Source organism: Indicator indicator, chromosome 5, assembly GCF_027791375.1.
Source record: "Indicator indicator isolate 239-I01 chromosome 5, UM_Iind_1.1, whole genome shotgun sequence".
Lineage (NCBI taxonomy): Eukaryota > Metazoa > Chordata > Aves > Piciformes > Indicatoridae > Indicator > Indicator indicator.
The window spans coordinates 24,388,397-24,411,464 of NC_072014.1; the positions used below are offsets into that span (position 1 = coordinate 24,388,397).

At 37.6% G+C, this 23,068-nt stretch overlaps 1 protein-coding gene across 2 annotated transcripts in view; it reads right to left on the reverse strand.

Annotated features, from left to right (window-relative positions):
• Positions 1 to 528: 528 nt before the first annotated feature.
• The window catches only part of SLC4A10 (solute carrier family 4 member 10), a 118,749-nt gene continuing 96,209 nt past the window's right edge, over positions 529 to 23,068 (reverse strand). For both annotated transcript variants that reach the window (XM_054380746.1, XM_054380747.1), the window contains 11 exons: positions 20,619 to 20,724; positions 17,666 to 17,827; positions 17,310 to 17,423; positions 16,635 to 16,796; positions 13,565 to 13,816; positions 12,091 to 12,159; positions 9,733 to 9,906; positions 8,980 to 9,102; positions 5,578 to 5,645; positions 3,858 to 3,974; positions 529 to 595 (listed from right to left, as the gene is read on the reverse strand). In XM_054380746.1, the coding sequence (XP_054236721.1) occupies positions 529 to 595; positions 3,858 to 3,974; positions 5,578 to 5,645; positions 8,980 to 9,102; positions 9,733 to 9,906; positions 12,091 to 12,159; positions 13,565 to 13,816; positions 16,635 to 16,796; positions 17,310 to 17,423; positions 17,666 to 17,827; positions 20,619 to 20,724 (1,414 nt within the window). The remainder of the gene's footprint in view (positions 596 to 3,857; positions 3,975 to 5,577; positions 5,646 to 8,979; positions 9,103 to 9,732; positions 9,907 to 12,090; positions 12,160 to 13,564; positions 13,817 to 16,634; positions 16,797 to 17,309; positions 17,424 to 17,665; positions 17,828 to 20,618; positions 20,725 to 23,068) is intronic.

Genomic DNA, 23,068 nt, shown 5'->3' on the forward strand with positions numbered 1-23,068 from the left:
TTCAAAAGGACAGCTTGAGGAGGAAAGGATATCCTTTTTAGTTTGTTCACAGGGTCAGATTAGTTGTTACTTCAAAAACTTTAACATTTGCTTGCCAGTTTGGGTCTCCTGAAATTACTTACACTAGTGTGGGTTTAAAAACTGAAAGTAAAAATTGGAACAAATGTTTTCAAGTTCATCCTGAATGAAGACTATTCTGTATTCTCACACAGAAAAAGTAGCAAAATACAGTACAAACCTATTAACAGGAAAGTTGAATATGAAAGAAACTTTGATAAATTATGATATGAATACTGATGAAGAACCAGTATCAGCAAAGTTGATTAAGATTTTTTGCATTGCCTACTGCAGACTTAACACAGATGCTAGCAATGTAGACACATAGACAAAATGAAATGAGACAAATATTGCACACCATTACCTCTGCTGGTTTGAGATGAAAGACAAAGTTATAAGGTCAAATCATTTATATTTAGTGGTTGTGGCACGCCTTTCATTAATTTGAAAAAAAATTAATTGACGAATAAATCATAGACAAGTCTCCCGGTCAACACCTTTCCCTGAGTCAGCTTTCTTCTCTTTCCTGATTTCAGCACTAGGAAAAGAAGGAAGAAGGAGTTACAGCAGCACTATATTCATGATCCACCTGAAAAACAACACCATAGTGATAATTTTACTTAATTTTTCATGCTGCATAGCACAAACTGGGAAGCAAGTGAAAGTTTCTGTGCTGAATGGTGCAGAAGACATCAGCCAGCATTTGAGTGATGAGATAGGGAGAGAATGCAAGATGTATAAACAGACAGGTCAGCCAGCATGCAAGCAAAGACAGCTCCTGAGCTACTTTTTTTTTTTTTTTGAGTGGCAAATAAGATTGATCAAGCCATGGTACCAGTACAGTTCTCTGTCACTACCTACACTTTCTTAGATGGCAAAAACGAGGTCATGATAAGTATTTCTTTTCATTTAAATGTATTCTGCTCTCAGTGTACATTTAGAGGGAATGTTTCTGAACTAGAACAGTGCAAGCCAATTTCCAGCTGTAGTATTTGGCTTTCAGTCTTGACTGGGGAGAGGAGGAGAAGGCTGGGGGGGACAGGGAGTGACAGTAGTTCCCATGTGGACCTTATTAAATACATCCTCATGTAGACATTATAAGGAAATAACTTTTTTTAAAAAATTGAAACAAAACGAAACAGCAAAACCTGACATCATACAAAAACCATATCACTAAGAACAGAGTTCAGATTTGAATTCTTTTTTTTTCCTAGTTAATATATGTGCAAAGCAAATGATTTTTTTCTGAAGAGGATCCTAATTTACAACAGCACAAATAAACAAAAAGTCATGTTCTTGCAATGAGTTTCAATCACACTACAAAAATGGAAAGAGGCTTCCACAACACAGGCAAATCAAGCCTTCAACAAAGAGTGAGAAGGGTATCTAAAAAAAAAAAATGGTTCTGAGAACAAACCTGTATCAAGCACATAACCTACCAGGTTTCATGGGAATAATTCCTTAACTAGAATGAATGAGAAATAGGCTGAGTTACACAAGGCTTAAAGAAAGCAAGATCAATTCTCAAATTCTTAAGGTGATTCATGCACAATTTTATAATCATCTGACATATTTCTTCATGTAAAAATTGCTTTAAGGATACAGTTCAGCTTGATTCTATGCCTATGGCTGCTTTCAGAGGTGTTAATGGAAATAGCTAAAGAATACCAACTTCTGCCACTTCAACTGCCAAATCTGTCACCTTCTGAGGAACAGTAATAGAATTGGGTACATTACGCTTTCTGCACACAAAGGGTATGCAAACAAATTCCTGGAGGGTGAATTTAAAGTGCAGCAGTACAGCAGGCACAGAGTTACCTGTGCTTAGTAAAAGCAAACACTTGATGTGTAGTGTGCCTTACGGTCTACAATATTTCCATGTTTTAGGTTCCTCTGTGATACACCAGAAGTCTTCTTCTATTTAGGATTCACATCTCTGAGCATCTCCTGCAGATGTGGGCTTTAATGCCTTGAGAAATTTTGGAAAAAAAAAAAGACAAGTCCAGTCTTTACCAGTAACACATAGAGCTAGTGGATCTGTGAGGGACTTGGAGCTGTCTTAGGCCCTACCAGTGGAGTAGTCTTAACAATACCTGAAAGAAAGGTTTGGGGTGCAGGCTTCACGTATCTTCAGGTACAGAAGGGACCTCCTATTATCCCAGAAAGTGACAGATACCTCTTTCTCCAATAATTCCAAAGACCAGCTAGGACTACCTTCTATACACAGATCTTCATATGTTTTGAAATTGCTATCTAAAGGGTTTAGCAGTACAAGCAAAGACAGAAGAATATTTAATTAAATGTATTGAAGAGGGCTGTGTTTCAGATAGGTGCCTTCGTGTTCAATTCTACCAAGACAGGCTCAAAAGAGGCGGCTCCTAGGAATTTTAATAATGACAAATTAAGGTTGGAAAACGGTAAAGTTCATCTGTCTCTATGGTTAGGCAGCAGTTGACTAAGTAAATGTCAATTAAATACTCTCTTTACATACTTTACGGTTACAAGTCTGGGATGCAAGACAGACTGTATTACTTCACAAAGCCAGGAGCAGGGCAGAGCTTATGATAGATATCATCCATGCACTAGGCTGAGAAATCATCTGAATAAACTCTTCCTGCCTACTATCTCTCTGGAGATGACCTTAGTTTATCACTGGCCAAGTCAACTGAGTAATGTATTTCACTCCAAAACGTTTTACTGCATGTTTTCACTGTAACACAGTGACTAGCTGCTTCAAACATGGAGCTTGTTTTGAAAACTACATTTAGAAATGGACAACGTAATTTTAAATAAGTTAAAGAATTAATGAAAAAATCCAGGAATAAATTTGTTGTAACATGTCAATATACTAAATCTACAGTTCCTGTGTTTAATAAAAAATGCATTGAAAATCTTAAGGACTTTAATGAAGATATTTTACATTCCTATTTGAAATTTCTTTTCATGTGTCCTCCTGAAAAGCCACAAAAAGTCAAGTCACTTTGGTTCTTAAGTGACAGCATTTTGAATTAGACAATATGGTCAAGAAAGGTTGGGGTCAGAGTCTTACCTTTGGGGAATCAGCTTCTTCTACAGTGATTGGAAAGAGCAGCTTATGACAAAATGTGATATGAAACAATTACGTAGAAAGTAGTTAAAAACTAAGATTTATGGAAATAGGAAAATCTCTCTTACAATCACACTGTGCTTCTATTTATGATCTTCTTATTCCCATAATAACTTGGTAGCACAGGTAAAATTTATTGTTGCTTCATTTTACATTTGTCTGGACTAAAGTTTTAAAGTATTTTATTGTTCTGAGCACAAAATGCTCAGAAATGGGCAGAAAAATTCAAGAAAAAAAGCTGATGCAATCTTAACATTATTTTCACTCCAAATATTTGCAGATTGCTTTCAAAGTACTGGGTTCTTTGTATAGGTACTCCCAGGGTAGCAATGACCACTTGTTTTTGAAGAGGAAATAACAAAAGCAAGCAGAACAAACACAACAGCTGTTGTGCAATATCCAGGTGTAGGGCTGGTGGTTCATTACACAAGCATAAGGCATGCTCTACTTCATTTTTCACTGTAGCATAACTAAGTGGCATGCAAAGATGTGGGATTTTGTTGTTGTTGTTTTTGTAGTAAATGGTGAATTGGTGTTTTGAGTTCAGAATACTGTGACCAGACACAAATAAAAGGAATCTCTAAGAAATAAAACTGCAAGATGCTAAGAAAACTTTCTAAGCCCTAGCAAAATACTGTAATACTGCTTTGATAGCAATATAGAAAGTATAATGCAGTAAGAAAAAAATGAAAACCTTTTAGAAGGAAAGCTTGACTCCTTATCTTTTGCATTCTCTGAGGATATCAACAATGTCTTCCACACAGCAGTTTTTGCCATTTCATCAGAAATGTTTATCACAGATGGGTCATCTCTAGGACAGAAAAAAAAGAGTTAATACACAATAAAGCTGTAAGCAATCAGTCTTTGTTACTTAGTAATTCTGTAAAAGTCCTTGAAAACTGGTAGTGAGATCACTAAGTGCAGCATAAGTTAAGAAATTGTGTTAAACTTCAAAAATCCTGAACAATTACTGAAAATGTTCACTTAAAACATCCTTGTACTTTTTAAAGTATTTTCCTCTCCAACAGCAATTAATCACAGTAAAAATAAAATACACTGTGTCACTTCCAGCTAATAACACAAAAATGAGGTACTGTGAAATTAAACATTACCCAAGATCTCACAGCATGCCAGTGCCCCAGCTGGATAAATACGAATCCTAAGAGCTCCTAACAGTCCTCAAAGTACTTATGCACTGCAACTCCACCTGATTTTAAAACCATTTTGAATGCACTCAAAGCCTTGGCAAAGGCAAAGATTTAAGAGATGTAATAAAAATGCCCCAATTAAACAAGCTAATTGGTAGCTTTAAGCAGTACTTTGTAACCATTATGTCTTTACCATCTGCACTGCTCCAGATGCACAGCTAGGAATAATAAAGTCTTAAATGTTTTCAGAGCCTACCTGTACATTATTCCTGACTTCATGGTTTATGTACACTTTGACATTTAGTAAGACTTCAGTAAACCTGTTTTGAGGAACCACTTTACCAACAAATGTCCCAGCTCTTCCTTTGAGCTGCAGGACCATGACCCTTACAGTACAGAAAAGCAGATACTATCCAGGCAACTCTACCTATGTAAACACACCATATATCAATAGAGATTATACCTCAAGTAAGTTAAAGCTAAGTATTGCTAATATAAAATAGAGCAACAAAAAGAAAAAACCCAGACCACTAGAAACTGATGAATCAAAAATAAGAAATAGGCTGGAATTTTCCAGAAAGGCAGACAATTATTTGCCTTAGGAGACACTGGGGTAAATTCATGTAAAAATAGAAGAGAAGGCCACTCAGTAGTCCTATGAACTCACATTAATAGGGAGGATACTCTCTCCAGATATTTCAAATCTTTATTAAGACTTTTCTTTCTGAAAACTGTAAATGGTAGGCCATGTGTATCATCACAATCTCTAACATAGCTTTTCGACCCTGTATTATGCCTTATCTGGACACCTCTAGATTCACTTATTACCACACACAGATGGGATCTTAATTGGAATGTTTTAAAATGTAATACTGTAAGAACCTAGGTTTTCTGAGGTGTGTTCAAAACTTTTGCTGGCTCCCTGCTAGCATCAGGGTGAAGGGTTTGACCTGCTTTACCTCTTCCTTTTGCACCATGTATGTCAGAAGCCAGGATTCATTATTAACAGCCTGATCCTGTAGTCCCGCCCAATGGAAAATTTCAGCTAGTGTGTCCTTTTTCTAGGGACTGAGAGACCACATGGAAATACTGGGAAAGGGCTGAGCTTGTTCAGTGATGCAGTATATGGACCAGTTCACCTATATGTACTCTGCTACCAGACAAAAATCCTCCTGACATTCAGTAAGCATAAGGAGTAAACATTTCAGGATGTTTATTTTAGTTGTTTAATTGCAACTCACCTAAAAGAGCAAAGATATATTTTACCTGTAATGTCCTTCTAGTGGTAACTGAACAGTCCCTTCCTCTTCCATTGCTAACATACTTTGCTCCTCCTAGAAGAAAAGAATTTCTATATGAGACAGGACAAGATGTTGTGAAAAGCGATATTTATGTACTTTTTCCCCTTTAAGTATTTGCAGTTCTTAATGATATTTTTCAACTCTTTAAATACTTGAAATTTAAAATATTCTACATTCTCTGCACAGCAGGGGAGAATTGTAAAGTCCTTGACTTAGCAAGAATTAAATCAGTGTATTACAGGATCACAGGATGTCAGGGTTGGAACGGACCTAAAGAGATCATCAAGTCCAACCCCCGTGCCAGAGCAGGACCATACAGTCTAGCTCAGGTCACAGAGGAATGCATCCAGATGGGCCTTAAAAGTCTCCAGATAAGGAGACTCCACAACCTCTGGGAAGCCTGTTCCAGTGGTCTGTGACCATCACATTAAAGAAGTTCCACCTTGTGTTGAGGTGGAACATCCTGTGCTGCAGCTTACATCCATTGCTCCTTGTCCTATCACAGGGAGCAAGTGAGAACAGCCTGTCCCCTCCCTCCTGACACTCAGCCCTCAGATATTTATAAACATTTATTAAATCCCCTCTAAGGCTTCTCTTTTCCAGACTAAAATGACCCAGGTGCCTCAGCCTCTCCTCATAAGGCACATGCTCCGGTCCCCTAATCATCCTCGTAGCACTCCGCTGGATCCTCTCCAGCAGGTCCCTGTCCCTGTTAAACTGAGGAACCCAAAACTGAGGTCTCACCAGGGCAGAGTACATTATTCTTCTCATCATAAGTCCATTAGTCCAACATTATTCTCATCATAAGTCCAAAGCACAGCACCAAATCATGACTTGAAAGAAAATTAACTCTCCTCCAGGCCACTTGGTAACAGTTCACCCTGATGCCTGTTTGGAAGCGTGAGTTGGCTCTCCCAAAAAGAGAGCTTACCATTTTCTGGCAGATCACTCAAAACTCCACATGCATCACATGCAATAGTAAACTGTTATTAGCGGAGAAGGGCTGTACAGTTTTCCAGAACAGTAGAATTTAAGTCTCCTCTGCATAGAAATTAGTTTCTTCCAAGTTTTACTATTGCAATCATTTTTGAAGTCACAATTCTTTTCTCCAAAAGGGAGAAGTCACTTTGTGCATTCCTGTCTCAGAGAGACTTAACTGATTAACATAAAAGTGCTTCCAAAGGAGGTCTGCGAGGAGAAAGCATGTATAATATCCACCATAAATGTACAAAACCTTGGAAAAAAACATGGCTAAAAATATAAGAACAACCTAAGTGATGAAATTAGGATCCAATCAAACAAGTTTCAGATCTTGTCAACTATATTTCTGAATATTCTTGTGGGTAGAATCTATTTTTAAAAGCCGTGTGATAGCAACTCTCCAATTAATTCCTTAGGCTACATGTCAGAAGTTTTATTACTAGTTAATTTTGTCATTTCCAGGCTTCACAGCTTCATAAGTTTTTGACAGTTGAACAGTTTTAATAATAGCTCCAAATATTTTAAATGCCAAAATATGTAAAAATAACCTCTCAAAATCAACAGTGAATGAAATAAAGTAACACCAGTAGATTTTCCCAGTTTCATTTTCTGATGCCATCCTATCAAGCATGGGAAGGAAAGTGACATATAACCAAAACATAAGGACAACAAGGAATTCTTTCCTAGAAGAAGTGAGCTACCTTGATTACTTTTGGTTACTCTGAATTGTGATGACAACAGATACTGTGATGAAACGACTCTCTGGTCTGCTTCGATTCAAGGAGGAAAACAATGACTCATGGACTTGAATATCAGCCTGGCAGTTTTACAGGGACCTACTGAAGAGTAAACAATCATCATGATGTTTATCACCTAAGTAAAACCTTATTCCTAAAATGTATTCTAGGAAAGTATGTTGAATGTGTCAAAGAAAGCAAAGTTATCCTCCAGGTTACAGAAGAATCCTAAAGGCAGAGAAATCCAGTTTTCATGTTCAAAGTATTAGTTCATGTCCTATTTCTGCAAATAGACTTACCAGTGGGAATCCATATACACGCTTTCACTGACCTCAGATCACATCTCAGGATATCCCTAAGGATACCCTGCTGATTTATCCATTCACATTGTCCAATTTTTGCAGTACCCCTGTACCACCAAAAGGTTATGTCTCATGGGTCCCAGGCTTTTGTAGAGGTCATCAGGGCATCTCAGAGGTCATATGCACAACAACTGTTTCCAGAGAACTCCTGCCTGGAAGTGACCACAGCCTGCCAATACTATGTGGCATATTTGCACCTTCAACTCCCACTGCTGCCACAGCCTCACACCATGCTACCATACAAAAGTGCTGATGCATCCAGTCTACCTACTGCTCCTTAAGTTAGTGTTTCTCCTTTGAGACACGCCCCTCATTTATTTGGGCCCAGTACAGAAGATCCCTAACAGTTTACATTCATCAGGTGGTTGAAACTAAGGACAGACCTCCATCCCTTACACAAAGTTACTTTATATTCTCACAGTTTCACATGTTATTCAAGCAAGCAATTCATGAAGCAGCAGCTAGATGAGAATTCTATCAAGGAGATGCAAAACTAGTTAGAATGCTACAATGGGAAAACCCAGTCAAACAGAGGAACTGTCAAAACAGGAGAATGCTCCGAGTAGAAATATGTAGGAATCTGTCCTGTATCAAGCACCTAAGAAATTATCTGAAATGGATATGATATTCCTTGAAAGCAGATGAGAAGTCCAAATCTGAAACAGTGAACTGGGTGGTAGTACCACAGGCTGTAAGTATAAGTCTAAAGATTTGGTTAACAGGGGTAAGCAGTGCCACTGATTTTTCATTAGCAAGTGGAAGTAAATTGTTTCTGCAGAAGGAAAATGATGGCCCAGAGCATAATAGGGATACTGCTGACACTTGCTGAGTGGAGAGGACACAAAGTGATGGTGCGACCTATGTATGACTCAGATGTAGCTGGGACATGCCATGCCTTAAATTCTGTGGTGCTCTTCTCAGAATCCCCAGCAGGGACAAGACCAGTCCCAATGCTGCAAAGTGCCACAGGCATCTCAGGGCTTTTGTACAGACATGGGTTCATCACCTGAATGGATCTCAGGAGCAATCCCAGGAGTGCTGTAGAGACTATGTTACATGACAGCATGACAGCACGAGAATCTACATCTAATAGGTATTGCCACCTAAGCTTATTAGGTTTGTAACCTTAAAAGGATTTATGTAAAACATGATATTATTACATTGTGGATACTGTTAACAAGTCTGTCTGATGCATGGTGTATATCTCATTTACAGAAGTTTCTCAAAATATCTGAAGGAGAAAATTATTAAAAGCTACACACCAAAGACCCTGAAACCATGACCCACCTCTTTCTCAGCATCTTCCAGTTTCTTTTTCTTGCTCTCAGGCATCAAATCATCTAACCAACTGAGCTCCCGCTTAGTAAAAAAGAAATCCATTAGTTTTCGGACAAACACCAAAGCCAGAACCTGCAAAGATGTTAATTCCAAGAATTAGGAAATGAAGCAAGTAAAACTGACAAATGCACTCAAAGAAATACTTTCAGAAGCGAACAGAATTTATAGCTAGAATTTTAATCTTTAATTTGGATAAGTCAACAACTAGTCTTTGTTCAGATGAAGCATGACTTGAAACATGTAACAATCATTGTGGTCTGTAGAGATCATTTATTTTTGATTAGTGACATAATCACAGAGCTCATTTAAGCAGCAGAATAGATTTTTCTTTTATTTCAGCAAGACACAGAACTAAATTCCACTAAAGTTCCTCAGCGCAGTGAATAATCCCCCTTAATGAATGTTATGTCTATAAAATAATTAAGTACTATTCCTTAAGTAAAAACATCAAATATATTTTAATTTATATTTTTTAAGAGAAGAATTTTCACTACGAGAAAATACAGTTGGACTATCCACATATGTAAACAGAATACAGCCTTGACTCAGAATTTTTTCTTACTTACATTCTGTGTTATGAATTGTTCTTGAACAGTGAATGAAAGCTATATTTTAATTACCCACCCACCATTTTTTAAAATTCAATAATAATTATCAACAGGTGTACAAGGATTTTCAGAGGAAATAAAAAATATTTCATACCATCATAGGAAAGACAATGGCAGCTCTTGAAACCTTTATAATCCACAGAAGCACAAGACAACTCAGCTGAATTACAGTAAAGAGATGGACCTTTCGAAGAGGAACATGCCTCAGATAGATAAAATCTGGCTGATGCTTTGCAGGCATCCAGAATAACTTTATCCTGTCAAAAAGCTGAAAGACAATTTTTTTTTAAAGTTTGCACCAAAACGAGCTGTAGGATCATCTACACTGACATTCACAAACTGCTTGAGAGAATCTGAATATCTAAAGAATCTGGCTTATTATTCTAAAGGCAAAAACCATGCAGAAGTTCAGGAGCACAGAAAAAAAAACTACCTCAGTTACAAACATGAGCCATGAATCTACACCAGTCCAGTTGTGGTAAAGGACTCATCTTCTCTCCAGATGAGCCACCAGAGTGAAAAACATTATTTAAGTGAAGTTTAATTCTTTGGTTGGTCATATTCCTTAAATTCGTTTCACCTTTAACACACATTTGTCTCCGTAAGTATTTGTATTTCAAATGTGCTGAGATACTGGATTCTGCTGAACTGTATTTTGTATAATTCTACAGGAAACATCCTGCTCACAACTGCACCACAGGTTACACAGAGATAAGACTTCAAGTCAATAACTTCAAGTTATGAAAAGCCAGACTTCAAAGCAGACATGAATCAATTGTGAATCAAATTGAAGGGAAGCTGGTTGATCCTGTTGGGCATATGCACTATTATGCTGCTTTTCTAATAGATTCTAAACTTTCAGTTTTCAACAGAGCTTTGCTTCCTTTAGCACATAGACAATTAGTTGTAGAGGTATTGTCTACAGTCTTTTATCTCTTGTGGATGAAACTTTTTTTTTTTCCAGTTTACTTTCCCTTCACAAAACCAGGAACAAACCAAAACCCAACAAACCCCAGAATGCCAGAAACCCAGCTGCTATGCTGTTGCTAATGTACATATGTAAACGACAGGTTCTTCCATTTCAGTCCTATTTGGCTCTTTACTGACCCAAGACTTTGTATCAGCTGCTATGGCACAGTGAATGCATGAACGGGCCACAGTCTTCACGAATTTTTGTTGAGCATGTGTGAACAGCATTTTTTTAAAAAGGCTTATAATTTGGCCAGATTTGAGCAAAATTCTTTTTCCCAGAAACAGCAAAAAGCACATCCTCCCACAAAAGCTATCTTATCAAATCTCAATTCCTTGTCCCAGTCTGGTGGAGGGAGAAAGGGAGGGGGATGCTATCACTTTTCCAAATAAAGATAGCCAGATTTTAGTATGTCTTAAAACCACTCCTCAATAGTGTGCTTTCTCATACCCTTCGTTCAGAGAAACAGCTGAAACACATTCAGCTGAAATTATCTATACCTCAGTAAAAGCCAAGCTACACTTCTTAGACTGTCAACCCAAATGATAAGATCTAGGCAAATTTATAAAAGAAGAATCTCTGAATAGAAAACGCCATTCAAAAACCAAGAGATGTTGCCAATATTGCTAAAAATAGATTTTTTTTTTTAAAAGGCAAGACATTTTTAACTCACAATCAAAAATTTAAATACAAAGAAAGAAAATCAGGCATTTTCTCTGCTCTTTGTATTTGACAACTTTTTGCACACTACAATTCTTTTTTTGTAATGTGATTGTTCTTTATACCGAGGCCTCAACTTCCAATAACAAAGGCATGCTTGAAAATCTGTTTGTGCCGGAGGGGCTAAAAGATTTGACATCCTACCACTTAACACTGTGAGTCACCCAGGAGAAATGGTATGGCTGACCTGAATGCTGGAGTGCCTGGCTTCCACCAGGGCCTCCTACTTAAGGCAGCTGCAAGAACGCTGCCCTTCCACTAGACCTGTCCTTGATCCCTGAAGTGAGAATTTAAATAGCATGGGACTTGCAGCAGTTCCACTTCTCACCTATGTTAGTTTTAGGGCTGAAACCTGCACATAGACCAAGTCCAAGATCAAGGGTAGAAGTTCAAGATCAAGGTTACCGCTACAAAGACACTAACTTGGAAGACGGAAAGGCAACAGACAAGCAAGTGAACAAGGAGGCAGGGGAGAGGGAAGAGCTCCTGGTATTGTTACTCATGAGGTATTTAGGCTCAGCCAAAATTCCCTTGATAACAAGGGAGAATAGAAAAACCAGCAACTAAAAGGTAAAAAATTGGAACACATTTCCTTAAGGGAATGCTCTATTTAGAGAGAATCCATTTTCCTTTTTAAGCGAGTCACTTTCAAGAATTTAAGGTTGGCAACACTCCTTCAAGTTTATACACAAAAGATAATAAAAACAGCTGCACATTTTATAGAAAGCATTGTCAGTAATACCCTTCACAAATCCATTTTACCTGAATTCCCTTTAGAGATGAAGCACCCATGTAAAGAAATACTCCATAAAGTACTGGCATAGGAATAAACTGCACAAACAAGCAGAGAAAGGGAAGAGCATATTAAACAACATTTAACAATTTTAAAGGCTTCTAGAAAAACATTTTAAACAGTTGAAATTCAAAGTGCCATATGCCTGCATTAATCAGACAAATTGCAAATTCAGAGTCTCTCAATTACAAATTAATAATGCTTCTCAGAGTATAAAACAAAAGACAAAATTGACGAAACTACACAAAAAAAATTAAAGCATTTGATACATACTTAAATTCTTTACTTAAAAGACTCTTCAGGAGAGCATCTGAATAGTAAAGCTGTAAGCCTCCAAGAAATGTTTAAGACACAAAATACTTCATACTTCTAAAAAAATGTTCTGAGCTGTAAGCATTTCAAAATTGGTGAATGAATTCTGTGGAATTATGTTTTAAGACACTGTTTTAAATGTTCAGGCTGTCTGTATACAATGTGTAGGTAAAAGAATACTTCCATAGATAAGTATCCATTTTAAACATTGAAATATACAAAATGCACGTTCTGTTTGCTTTCAGAGTGAAGGTTTTGTAAGATACCTCATAAAATACTACAGGGAACTACAAGTTCTAAAGGCCTTCACTATGACAGCATGCAAATCTAAATTCTGCTCTTACTAAAGCCGGTGGAGAAACTCTCACAGATTTCACAGAAGCCAGGTAATTTTTAAAACGTTAAGTACAGACGAGGGTGAATATTCGTATCACAGAACCAACCAGGTTGGAAAAGACCTGAGAGATCATCAAGTCCAACCTATTACCTAGTACCTAACGCCTCATGACAACTAAACCATGGCTCCAAGTGACACATCCAATCTTTTTTTGAACACCTCCAGGGATGGTGACTCCACCACCTCCCTGGGCAGCCCATTCCACTGGCCAATTACTCTTTCTGTGAAGAACTTTCTCCTCACCTCGAGCCTAAACTTCCCCTGGCACAGCTTGAAACTGTGTCCTCTTGTTCTGCCACTGGTTGCCTGGGAGAAGAGACCAATCCCCACCTATCTACAATCTCCTTTCAGGTAGTTGTAGAGAGCCATAAGGTCTCTCCTGAGCCTCCTCTTCCCCAGGCTAAACAACCCCAGCTCCCTCAACCTCTCCTCATAGGGCTTGTGCTCCAAACCTCTCACCAGCCTCGCTGCCATTCTCTGGACACGTTCAAGTATCTCAATGTCCTAATATACTACAGGTCAGGCCAGGTTTTGGTTACAAGGTTTTTGTTTTAAAAACGTTACATGTCCCTAGTCATTTTATTATGCAAAATTAGAATTCCACTTTAGAGTACCACTGTATAACACTGTGCTGGTTAGTAATGTGCCTGGAAAGGGCACTCACTAAATAATACACTAACAGCAGTGAAATCTTCAGTGCAGGCATTTAGCTTTACCTTATTTCCCCAAATTACCTTTAGGATGCTTGTCAAAAAGACCGATGAGCCCATAAGGACAAAAATCATGAGCCCTGTGACTCTTTGCTCCCGAATTCCAAGAAATTTTGGCTGCTCCCCTGGAGCGGAGCACTCTGATTCCAGTTTTAAGCTATTCACATGGGAAATAGAGAGGACAGTGGCCGCAACAAACCATGGCAATCCCATAATAGAGCACACTCCGAGCATGACTGCCACCATGAGTAGGTCAAGATGGTATCCACATCCTTTCTGTTAAAAAAACAAAACAAAACAAAACAAAAACAACAGCAAGAAAATGTAAAATTATATCTGAATTAAAGACAACACTCCTGACAGGCATTCCTAATGTATAGTTACAGACAACATTAAAAAAATCATGACTCACAGGAAAAAAAAATAGTTTTCTTCTACATGTTATCCAGGTTGGGTCAGAAGTGACAGCAAACTGCCTTTCTAAGGGGAACTCCTACTAGTTCACAAGAAATGCTTAATATTGTAACACTCATTCCAACTATAAGTTACAAGTCACAAATTCACTTTACAACCAGCACTGAAAAACATTTCTGCTTATAAAAGACATACCAGTGTGAGCCAATGGAAAACTCACACATTTCCTGCTTTAACTAAACCTATTCTTTGGGTAACAGGAAGCAGAACTTTGCTCCATTGACAACTTTGCACTGCATTAATCTTAACAGACCCTCCATCCATACATCCACAGGAGGCAGAAAAGTAAGCATTTTGATCATTTTCTACATAAAAAACATATCAACATTTGCAAAGTCAATTTATGCTATAAAAGGCCATAAAACCACAACAATCCTTTAAAAGTTTTTACAGAGGGTAAGCATGTGACAGTAGCAAGTTTTCACTAACATACCTTCATCTTATCTTACAACAGGGAATTATAAATTAAGAGAAATTAAACTATAACCAAGCTATACATCAAATTAAGTTATAAAATAATCATTATTAGGTACTGGTTTTCATATTTAATACTTACAGGTAGGAAGTATTGAATATGAGTATCTCATATGAACATTCACATGAGATGTCAGTACAAAACCTTTGGTTTTGCATCATCTCTGTAGTAGTCAAGTACTTTGTAAATTTACCAACAGGAGAATGTTGATTTGCTTTTGTAGGAGTGGATAAAACTCTTTGGTCAAATCTTAGATACATTAAAAAACTTCCAAATACAACCTGCACTAGAAAATGACCAATTAGCTGCATCAAGCTTGGTTGTATAGACATCTGTTACCATAGCTGAGAGAGGGTTATTTAGAATTTTAGTAATTATCCAGGACGATCACATAGCTTCTACCAGGCTCTCAAGCTATTTTCCTTTAAAAAGTCAAACAGTTACTTACCTCCACAAAATTTTGCAAACATGGCAAGGAATCCAGTGTCATGGTCTGATGAAACAGTGTTGTTCATGCAAACAATGTGAATATGTTGAACCATAATTTTGCCTGTAAACCCATGCAAATGCCTTTTGACATAAAAAAAGTAACTAAACTAAACTTGGAAGGGTTTGCTCTAGAGACTGCCAAAAGCTGAAATGTGCACTATTCAAAATTTGCTATGGGAAGTATAAAAAAAGAGAGGAAAATGAGCTGGAAGCAAACAAATCACTCCTTTCTGAAGACAACTTTTACTTCTAAAACGGGAAGTGTCTGGGTTTATGAAAATGTAAGCCACATATCAAAATGAAAATGCCATCTTATTTGCTTACATTATTTAAAAAGGGGAATTCATATAAAGTAAATTAAAAGAATTAAACTCTATCAACCTTCCCTCGCTCCCCAGAAGTGCCTCAGTCTGATTTCCAAGACACATCTTGACAAACTCAGAGATGTGTCAAACACAGATATTAGCTACACGCACAATGCACTCAAAGAAAGAGTTTAATCCTAAATCCTAAGAGAGACACCTTTTTTTACCTTCTGACACATTTATGAGGAATGTATCTGCTAATGCATACAGAATCCGAGAGCATTTCCTCACATTCATACATGATCTGAGGAACCTGACATATGGGAAGAAAAGGAAGGATAGCAACAGGTGATGCTACACCAGACCCCAGCAAAACTAAAACGCAGCAAGACAAGGGGGCAGCCAGGAGGACCATCTGACTCCCAGATGCCAGTGCTGAAAAAACACATTCCAAAGCTTGGCAGCAAATTCCTGCATCTGTCAAGTTAACCACATGCAATGCTATGGATTGACATGAAGAGCCAGGCTGACAAAGAGGGCAAAAAAAGAACATATCAAATGTCACAATCATCCAAGAAGAGGCAGTGCAAAGTGAAGGTTGCAAATGCATTTGCTAAAGCAACTTGGGATTGGATTGCTGCTTATTAAAAGTATGTCAAAAAAAGCCTAAGCTTCCTGCATATACATGTAGAGAAACCTGCTGCTAGATTTTGCCCAACAGTTTTTCAGAGGGGTGATGTCCCTTTTTCTCTCTCCATCTGTAGGCAACTAAAGTGTTAGAGAACAGAGCAGGAAGTTGTCCTGTGTTGTTTTAAAAACTCATTGTGCCTCTAAAGCTCAATTTTATTCCTCTCTGTTCTTTAAGATAGGAAGGGCATACAAGGGGGTGGGGAAAAAAAAAAAAAAAAAATCAGACCACAGAGAAGGATGAAGAAAGGAAAGAAAAGAAAAAATCTCAACATCACAAAATAACCCCTGAATAGTTTTTCTAAATCCAATCCAGTAGAATAGCTCTGTCAATATCAGAAGAGGCAATTATATAATGGTTCTTAAGGAAATTATTAACTTTCAGATTTTTTTTCTTTAGGTGAATAGGTATCATACTCCCAATAAAGCATAGAGGATAGCACTTCAGAATCTCTATTCCAAATTACATTCAAAAAGACTTCCGTAAGGCAGTGAATCACTGATACATGGCACAGCTATCACACAGACCAACAGAGAAAGAGTGTAAGAATTCGAAGGGGTGCAGCATAACGTACAATGAAGTAGCATACTCAAGTAGATGAAGGCACATTACATAATCTGAGGCAGAAGATGAGAGAGAAAAATTAACTATTTGACAGAATACCTTTAGTTTGTGTTCTTTTCTATTGATAATGACAGCTGTGATCTGCTGGTCCATAAAGATAAGGATAGTACAAAGCAGGGCTGGAATTACAGCAGCTATCACTGTCCACCAAGGATTAGGCCCCAAAGGAGTGATAAACCAGCCACGATCATCTCTGGTGGGCTGTAAGAACAGAGTCATGCATGACCAGTCAGAAGGCTACAGATTATTTACATTTCAACTTCACAAAAATACATATAAAAACATTCCTAGGACATTTGCTGCCTTTAAAATCAGTCTATGTAAGAATTAATCTATGAAAAACTCCAAACTTCATAGGTTAGCAGAAAGATAAGTTACATATAATAAAATTCTCTGTGATATTAAAGACTTAGCTGTATTTGATATGATAAGCCAAGAATTTGGAAGGAGCCCCAGAACTAGAATAGTCTAGGATTTGGGTAATTTCAGCCATGCTGGTCCTCACATAGAAGACATTATGAAGCATGAAGCATTGGGAGAGGATCACTTACATGGCCCACTAATCAGAGAGGCAGCATAGTACTTGAGGAACATGAAAAATTCAGAGTAACATCACTACTCCCTGGTGATTAAAAAAAAAAAAAAAAGGCTAAACTCACTATAGCACACTACTTTGTCAAAATAGTAAGACAGTGCAATTTATTAACAAATTACCTTAAAAGCATTTGGAACCTGAAGTTTTGGAGATGGAATCCCAATGGCATAGTCAATTAAAACCATGGACAAAATAGTGAGAAAGACAGCAAAATCGCTGACAACAGATCGTACCTAGGATTATTGAGAGAAATGACAATTTTAACTGAAATGTTCATGTGTGATTTAAGACTTATTTTTCTTCACTGTTTTAAGCCATTCTGTATTTATAGCTAAAACTGTGCTTATTCTGATACAACTGTCTAAGAAACAGGCAGCGTCCACTTCACCAGCAGCCAAGTGACTTTGCAATGCAGATGGAATTAATGCTGACACATGACTAGTGACAACTTCTGAATTAAAACAATGGCACACACCTTTGTTGGGAAGTATCGGCTAGTTTTGAACTGCTTCAGTGTGGATGACAGTGTTACTGTAGAAAAGAATAAGATGACAGACCAGAAGAGGACATCTGGAACGTAAGGGCCATGGTGACCACAGGCTCGCCCAACAAACTCTCCATGAAACTTTTTACATTCCTGTCAGGGAGAACAAAGCAGTGTTGTTCTGAAAAAGGTTCATGCTTACACTGGTATTATCTTTTCAATTACTTTCGTAAATTGCAAGCAGATTGTATTATCAGAAACAGTAAATTAATTGTTAGGTATTTATTCTTTTAAAAGTTAAAACTCCCAATGTTTGTATCTAGTCTGCATAGAAAACTCTCAAATAAAAAGAATTCCTTTTTTATACCAGTATCAAGTGACTAATATACCACGAAGTCATTGATATAAAACCAGATTTATTTCAAACTGAACAAGTATCCTTATTTGCTGTTTGAAAGCACAGATTTGCACTTCCTAATCCTTTCCACGAGAGGAAAGCAAAGTTCAAAAGCTACCGAAAAAAAAAAAAAGGTTGTTCCTGATGCATTCTCAAGAACTGAGTATTTGGTTTAAATTCACAGGCCAACAATCCAGGAAAAAAAGCTATGTGAATGATCACCCTAGGAGACCAACACATCTCATACCACATGGGGGCAGCACATTCCACAAATTATCTAATTAAAAAAGTCATCTGATACATTGCAACAAACCCCATCATCTGTAACGTTAATTCTTCCAACATAATATACAATCAAAAATGCAGGTACAGTAAAAAACAGTCTAGTAAATCTCCAATACCATCCATAGTTGTCTAAATCCATCCTTGTTCCATATTAACAAGCAGAGAAATAGAGTAGCTCTAAGAATGTGAGTTCTCTCTCCACACTTATTAAGCAAAAAGAAACACAGCACCCAGAATCAGAGATTCCAGGCAGCAATATCCTGTCAGATAACAATCTTTTAGTACCCAATGAACGGGATCACTGGCTCATCAGATTTATGTCACAATACTGTGGCTTGGCATGTTATGAGAAAGTTTGGCTTTGAACAAAGGCTAGCTTGAAAAAACTGACAGTTGCTATTTGATAGCATATATTTGTGAGACAAAGGAGTGAAAAACTTTAATTTACACTTCCAATACACTTCTCACTAATGAAATAAAAACTCCAGAAGAAATTCTCATGATTCTGGGATGACAAGTAGAAAACTTGTCCTGGCCTGAGTTAGACCTTGATGCTGGCATAGCACAGGGATGAATTTCAGTGTACCTACAAAGAAGGAATCTTGTCACCATCAGAACAAACATTTGCCCGTGCTCGTTTTGTCCTGGATGGGGGGGGGGGGGGGGCCAAAACCAAAACAAAACAAAAACACACCCAAAAAAAACCCAAAAACACACCAAAAAAAAAAAAAAATCACTCTTGGTCTTACTGTTGCTTTGAAGAGAGTGTACCAGTCTAGATCTTCAGAAATTTGAAACCTTTGAATCAGACAAGAAATACCAGGAAGAAATGAGCAGGAAAAAAAGACAGCGAGGTGACACTGACCAAGTATTTACAGACAACTAGATCTAATTTTTCACTGCAGTTCTCTAGGACAGAAGAACTGAAGCTGATGCTTGCAAGAAATAAATACATGGAAATATGAGAGACTTCAGTTATTTCTTTGACAACTATAGAGACTTAAGTGAAAAGTTGGTCAGTTATACTGCTACCCATGTAAACTCAAGTTTTGGTAATACGCTTTTATAGAAGTTTTAAAGGATTTTATATAATGCAGCTGGTCTTTTACATTTATAGTTAAAACAAAATCTGTTATTTTAAATCTCCTCAGCTGTAAATGTACTCTGAAAAACACTGTCAGAGATCTGAGAAAGTGAGAGGAGGAGTCTGCCCCTGCACAGATGCTCTTAGACTGTGCTGCAATTTTGAGATTCTGGATTGCTGGAATCCCTCAGGCCAGCAGTTCTCAACTTCCTCTCTGCTGTTGCCACACCAACAAGAGTTGAGGAACAGTCCTTGCTATCAAGGCAGAGAACAACCATGGAAGGCAGCTCTTACTTAACTCATGATAGGAACACACTAGTTCTTCTGCAGTCCTGCCTTTGAAAGGAAAACACAGTATTGTCTGGAGATAGTCCAATGAGTTGGCTTTTAGTTGTTTCATTCAGTCATGCCTACAACGAGGTTAACTCAGTTATATTTTTGACAGAACCCTTCAGCGTGATGTATTTTTCCACTCAGTTCTCTTTGTGTAATGAAATGACCCATCCATGAGAAAAAGTGGGGGCCTCATCTCAGTACAACATTTTAATCAAGTTGCAAATGTTGCTTTAAAGAAGGCAAACCTGAAGTAATAAATACTTTAAACTTAGAAAATTGCACTATTTAGAAACAAGTTAACACATCCATGTTTGCAGCTTGTGCCCATCCCTCTTGCCCAGTTTCCACATCATGCTCCACCTCACCCCCCCAAAAAAATAATTACACAGCTAAGACATACTTAACACTGATGGCCTACATAGAAAGATGGTCACTAAATGGGAAATGTTATAAAATTTCTGCCCTTTCTCTCCTTTATAGCTCAAACAGCTGTGAGAATGCTTTAATGGAAATAAATGCTCCTCAATCTTTCTACACGAGAGAACTCCGATTTTGCCACCTGGCAGAGTTTAGGACAAATCCATTGTCATTTGACATGTTTAGACTTTGTCTCAATCAAACTCTTGTGCTAGTATGTCAAGAAGTTTCCAAAGCAGGGCACAAAACGCACATACTTGCTCTAATGTGTACTATCAAAGGCTACAAAACACTTACAAAAGGAAATAAATACTATAAAGTCTATGTTAATCTTTGTTCATTTATTTTACGCTTTATTTGAACCAAGAGACACAGAATTATTTATGCTTATGCCTTTACTTATGAAGTTCCAAAATTTCACTTACTGACACACTTAGGTTCCCCCATGGCACATCAGATGCAGATATATTGTAGTCCTGCCAGTATCGTAAGGTTTTATTGCTAGGATGTTCTGGTTCCACACAATTGCATCTGGAAAGACAAAAGAATATTTTTTCCTTAATAATAAAATGTGTCTTGGATATTAATCCAAATTACCAACTTTGTAACATATTGAAATTGTGCTCTACTTTGCCAGATAATTCTAGGTCAAATGAATTCAGTAAATGCATGCTTTGAAGCAGTTTGTAGTTCAGTAGCTAGTGCTACTACTAGAGTATAAATCGCTGTGAGGTGCATATGCATATATAGTACGTAACATGACATACTTAAACCACTGTCCACAGCAAGATTTTCCATCTATTTTCCTTCTATTCTATTGATACTTCCAAGTATGGCTTGTAATACTGAGAATGTGCCAGTCCTGTTCCACCCCCTTGGACCTCACGCTTCCCTTCATAGGGATTAGCTGCTATGCACAGTTCCCAGGCTGATCAATTTCTCAAATGCAAACTGTCTGTATCTTTCTCTTTACCAGAATGCCTTTGTGTGACAAACAGCCTGATCAACTGTCAGGGCTATGCAAGATCACCAGCACCAAAGACTCTCTGAACTTCTGTGTCTACTGTTTTTCTTTTCCCCACAGCTGCTTTATTTTAAATTGTGCATTTTAACATACAGAACGTGACGAGGCAGTGTGGGAGGACAATACTGCAAATAGGCAATTTAAAATCAAAATTAAGTCTTTAAAGCCTCTGAAGCAACTGTGGGAGGTTTTTTTCTTTGACAAAGCCTTCAAAATATGCAGGATACCCTGCAGGTTCCAAGATGTCAAGTGTGCTTTCCAGTTCTCTTTAAATTAATCCTACTTCAAAAATCTATCGTACTGTCTATCCTGCTAGAATTTTAACATGCTTATGATGGCTGTAAACAATTCTGTACTCTCCCTTCTGAAAAAGTTTTCAGGAGTAGCTGATGACAGGATAACATCTGACTACATAGTGGGGAGCCATTAAGCATACAATTGCATTCCAGTTCTAGAAGAATATCAGTCTATTCAGTTATGCCATTGAATTTCTCTGTGGCTATTTATCTTTCTGCAAAATGACAATTCTCATCTAGATTTGTAGTATTTTCTATAGAAGAAATTCTACCGTCTACATTATGAGTGCAGAATAGTGCTGCTGTATTTTGATTACAATACTATACATGTGACAACAGCTGCATTTAATACACACAGGGAGATGCAGGTTGTCTTTGTGTAGCTCCTTGCTTTCATTTTAAATGCAGCTATTTATTAAAAAAAAAAAGAAAGAACAAAAACCCTTACAGCCCATGAACTAAAAGAAAAAAAAAAAAAAAAAGAAGCAACAGCATTCAGAGAAATAGAGGGCCTGAGCCAAAAGTCCTTGAAGAAGACTGGATCTTTCAAACCAATTGAATATGCTTTGGATCAGGCCCCAAGTGCAGAATGAATGCGTGTTCAATGCATAGTTTAAAATATTCCAGAATGGGTTAAATGAAGCACATCACTACTAGTGAGCTACAGCAGCATAATAAAGTCAACAAACAGTATGTCTATGTTATTGCAAGGGAGTATTTGATATTCATGCAACAATACAGAGGTGGCTATTTCAGATTACTACTGTATCCTGTGAGCACAGGAGCTCCCTGCCCCCGATGTCCATCGCTGATCGCAGACAGGCCAGACGCTGGGCGATGGCCCAGTGGGGTTTGATTACAGTAGGCCAAGGAGATGTTGTCTGTTCAATCACAGTCACTTTCTCACTAGAAGGGAAGACTGTGTATGTCACCAACACTACATTGTACAGCTACACCTGCTGCAAACTGCAAAATTACATTTAAAAATTAGATAAGCCAAAATTTTAATTTCCTTAGTCAGAAATGTGACAATTAAAACCTGTATTTTAATACAGCTCAAATAATTCACCTTCAGATGAGAACATCACCTGGTTTGTTTATGCTTCATCTTTCACAGCACTCCCGTCTGGCCTTTACCAATTTTCAGTCACTTACCAATGGCAGACTGTTCTCATTGGCAAGTAAAAGATCTGTGCAAACTCCACGCATGCAGACCAGAATTTCTCTGCACCCAGCTTTTGCTACTGAATGGGTGCAGAATCAGGCCCTGACTGTAAAGATCAGATCCTGCTTTTTACTGACAACATCATTCAAACAATCATCTCAATGTTTTGAGATACAGAAAATTATATTGTTTTTAATATTGTATGTAATTTTGATGTGAATTGCTCAGTCCAGCCCATAAAGCACAGTAAGAGGTACCATTCAGTGCCAGAACATAAAAGATTAGCTATCAAAGTATGACAGCTCATAACAGATGTAATTGTTTCAATGATGACTATTTCACAACACAGCTGATTTGCAAAGAGAAACATAAGGCTTTATACTTTAATAT